Source organism: Antrostomus carolinensis, unplaced genomic scaffold (assembly GCF_000700745.2).
Source record: "Antrostomus carolinensis isolate BGI_N321 unplaced genomic scaffold, ASM70074v2 scaffold16759, whole genome shotgun sequence".
Lineage (NCBI taxonomy): Eukaryota > Metazoa > Chordata > Aves > Caprimulgiformes > Caprimulgidae > Antrostomus > Antrostomus carolinensis.
The window spans coordinates 40,829-45,169 of NW_010336644.1; the positions used below are offsets into that span (position 1 = coordinate 40,829).

General features: G+C 37.5%; 1 protein-coding gene across 1 annotated transcript in view; it reads left to right on the forward strand.

Moving 5' to 3' along the window:
* The first annotated feature begins 3,235 nt into the window (after positions 1-3,235).
* The window catches only part of RET (ret proto-oncogene), a 31,744-nt gene continuing 30,638 nt past the window's right edge, over positions 3,236-4,341 (forward strand). Inside the window, exons 1-2 of the mRNA XM_010174945.2 lie at positions 3,236-3,272; positions 3,607-3,858. Coding sequence (XP_010173247.2) covers positions 3,236-3,272; positions 3,607-3,858 — 289 coding nt within the window. The remainder of the gene's footprint in view (positions 3,273-3,606; positions 3,859-4,341) is intronic.

The following is a 4,341-nucleotide window of genomic DNA, read 5'->3' on the forward strand; positions in this document are numbered from 1 at the left end:
GCCATGTTTTCCACACTGATTGTAGAATACAGGAAAGCTGAAGCGTCCTCTAAAAAAAGTTCAGAGATTCCAAAATATTTCAATAATTCTCTCTCTCTTGTATTACTCACGTATGTTACAGAGTAGAACATTCTTGAGGGATATTTCAAGGTTGTAATGTGAAATGTTTCTCTGATTTTGATTCCTAAGCAAAAGCACTTTAACCATCAGTTTTGAGCGTAACCATCTCAATTCCTTTTTATTTAAATAGCAGATTCAATAAAAACTCCATCTGGCTTCCATAGGAAGCTTGCACAAGTCCTTGGAAATTGATTTTCTTTTTTTTTTTCAGGACACAAGGAACTGTGGCCAAGATTAGAACTTCTTCCTCTTGCAGCATACTTGCCAGATGGCAAGTTTATTGAATCTGGTTTTAACTTACTAGGGCTTAAAGGAATGAACACAGCTCAGAGAAGTGGATGCTACGCTTCTGCTTCAAAGGTCTCCTTCAAAATCAGCCTCCAAAGATTTATATGCAGAGTGTGATTGTGACCTAGGTCTGTGGCATACATACCTCTCATCTCTTTCAGTGCTTGAAGTGGAGATAGAGTGAATCCCAGTAATTTTAAGATCAGCAGCATTGGGTGAATCTTGTTACATGGCTAAATCAAATTTATATATCTTTTTATTTTATTTTACCATCTAAGATTCTACAGCGTTGTAAAGTTTCTTCACTTGAAATACTTGTTTTCTAAGTAAAACATGAAAGTATGTCGTATCCATTGGTGTCACTTAAAACTATCCTTAGGAGTTGTCCTTGATACAGAAGTATGCTCTGTATTAAAAATTAACACTTTGGATGGACAGAATTTAGTTTCATCAGCTTTTAGGTTCGAATAAGGGAGAAAAAGATCACACTTCTACTTAAATTTCTTACAGTGGCTTTTCCTAATTTCTTAAAGTGGCTTTTATATTTGTGAAAAACATTTCTGGATAATTAGTGATGGAAATTCTAAATTATTTTAGGAAGGAATATCCTCTTCTCTTTTCAAAATGCAAAGCATTGTTTTGCATTTCTGTTATCTACAAAGAAACCAATTTTTTATAGTACAGGATTTTCCCCCCTTTTTTCTGAGAATGGAGAAGAATGCTCCTGTGAACTGGTGCCAAAGAATTTCAGAGAGTCTGCAGCATAAATATTTTTTCTTTCAAAGACAGAGCAGTCAGGATGCAGACCTCTGCTGAGGTGTAGTTGCATGGGATGTTTCAGACAATTTAAGTGGCAATGTCTGTCATAATTATTCATGTGCTTTGTTAAACACAATTGTGTACATATTAGCATGCAGTGTGGGCCCAGATTTGTAGAGCAAAGAATATAAAGTTTAACACCCTTGTTTAAGACAAGGAAATAAATAATTACAACTCAAAATATCCTGTTTTCTCCCTTTCCAGTTTCACACTTTACACATACACATTGTTTATATATACTCTACTTTCCATATGCTCCTTCTACTGGAGGTGACTTAACGTCTCTGCTACAGTGCCAGTTCTTGCACTGCGTAATGTGTTTGTGATGCTGAGCACACAGCATCGCTCACTGGAACTGTTCACTCCAGTCTTAGAAATAAGGAAATATTCTTCTGTCCTGTAGCTAATGTTGTATAAGCCTCATTTATATGCATCAGTGGATTAAAAGTCCTTTTTTGGTCTTGTGCAGTGAATTTTCAGTGTTGAATTTCTCAGGAGGAAGTTTTCATAATTCTAGATTCAAGATTTTATAGGAAACACCTCAAAGAAATCTGTTTGCTTCTACTGGGACTGGGCTTGTTGTTTGGATATCACCTTATCCTTCTTTTTAATGAACCAGTTTGTTAGGACTTCTAGCAGTGCATATTCACCAGATTTTCCTGCACTTCAAAAAAGACAGACAGACAGACTGGAAAAATATTTGAAATTTATTACGAATGTTCAGGAATCTAACTTACAAAAAAGATGGTGGTAGCACCAGAATCAGAAGTGATAGTTTTCTTACAGACAGGGGACATCAGGAGTTAATGCTTTTCTAAAACTCTCAAAAAGATTATTGTTGGCTTTGCTTTGAATTAATTACTTTGGAGTGAATTCACCTACTTTATTACTTCACCGCTTTTTTCATATATTGCAAAGTATATGTAGAAAAAAATAATGGGCCTCTGTAAATCTCATGGATGTAATTGCATCCAGGGATATTGATGATGTTACAGATCATTTCTAGGTACAGTGGTTTCTGTGGTATTTCCAAATGAAATTAGAGGTCTCTTGTTTACAGTTTGTTTGAGGTCCTCTCCATTCAGTAGAACAGTGTATGGATCCAATAAAAATAAAAAATAAATACATGCTATAGCCTGATGCTATTTTGAAGATGTTTTGGCATTGTATCCCTTATTTTACTGCCGTATTACCAGTTGTATCTGGCTTGACTTAAGCTAAGATAGTCTTGCATTAGTAACATTCGGAAATTCTTATTATTTTCATTTGTTCAGCAGAAGTATGAGCCTTTTATATGCCTTACGCCTTATCAAATCAGATTAAATGATGCAAAATCCTGCAATATGCAAGTATTGTTTTGTATGGAAGCAAGTACTGACTGTCAGTGCAGGTGAAGTACAAGAATGACAGTTCCAGTATTTGAGTGCACCTGAGTGCAATGAGCATCACTTTGTACCTTCCTTGCTTACCAAGCCTTTCACTTGCGTGATCATACTTGCGAGCAGTGGAGTTGGAAGGGAAGCATTGGAAAGGGGTGGAGAGGCCATTGCAAAGTGACCTGGTAAGATGAGATCAGTTGAATAAATGGGCATCAAGGGGCAGTTGAGCCCTACTAAATGTAAATGTCTGCAATGTTGGGGCGGGGAAGGAAATTGGAGAACAATGGGTCAGTCACAGCCACTGTATTAAAAATAAGTGAACATTTCCCGCCCTGCTTCAGGCAAGTCAGTTCTCAGCTTTCCCATCTGTCATATTTAAAATACTTATAAGACATTCATATCAATTTTATTTAAACTCTCGTTTTCTGTACGAAAAGTATCATGCTAGCCTGTTTAGAAAGGAAGGGAGCCTACTCCTATGGAAAAGAGGTTTTATGTAATCCAAGGAAAAGTGTGCGAGCCATTGATACATTTCTGTGTTTTCTCTCAACGGAGAGTGTGCTTAGGCTTTTAAAGTGTGTGATTTCATCAAAGTTTTTTTTCCTTCTTTGAATATCATCCATGAGATAATGGAACTACAGCTGAGAGCTCCAGATATGAACTTAAGTAAGATGTGACAAGCTGAGCTTCATTAAGCATTCTGCTTAAACTGGACCATGTTTACAGCAAAGTGATTTTACTTTCAAAAAACAGATGATTTTGTAACTTGAACGTAAACTATAGGCCAAATTTTTGGTGGCTGTGTCCCTGGCTTGAGTGCAGTAAAACAGTATTTATTTACACCAGATGAGGATCTGCCTTTTCCACATCTTTTTTAGTGCTTCTTCAATCCTTAGAGAATGAAGACTTTGGTTCTTTGGAACTGCAACTCTTAAGAAGATGCCACTTCAAAAATAATTTAACCAGGAGCACCTCTCCTCTTGTGTGCCTTCCTTTGCAGCTGCCTTTGGTCTCTACTTCCCCAGGAAGGAGTACTCTGAGAATGTATACATTGATCAGCCAGCAGGTACCCCGCTCCTCCGCATCCATGCCTTGAGGGATTCACATGGGGAAGTGGCCCACTTTCATCTGTGCCAGAATCTCGTCATTTCTCGAGCAAGATCCCATGAAAATCATTGGTTTCAAATCAGAGAAAAAACAGGTCTTCTCTACCTCAGCAAAAGCTTAGACAGAGAAGACTTTAGCATGCTGTGTAAGTATAAGATGACTAGCTTTTCTTGTTGAAGTATCTGTGGTTAAAGCAAAATACATTCAGATCCTGAGATTTATCCATCAGCATATGAGCATCAAATTTGGAAAAAACACATCTTCCCTTTTAAAATGAGGAACCAGACCTGATGAAACCCACAGCAAATGCAGGGAACCATATGCCAAAGCACACACTGACCTGGGACAGATCCAGTTGCTCACACTGTGGACTCCAGTATGGTGGGAAAGTTGCATTTTTTCTGCATTTCGCAGCTGGATAAGTCACAGCTTTACATTGAGATTTGCAGTTTAATCTGCTGATGCAAATTAAGCTAATTCCTCTGCGTTAATGCTGGGTGCTTAGTGCCCAGACCAATGTAGTGAGATTAGTTCAAATTCATATATAAATGGTCTGTGAACTCTGGTAACACAGATTTGCATGTAACACTGAACAGCTCTTGGAAGAAATGGTTAAATGTACCTCTTT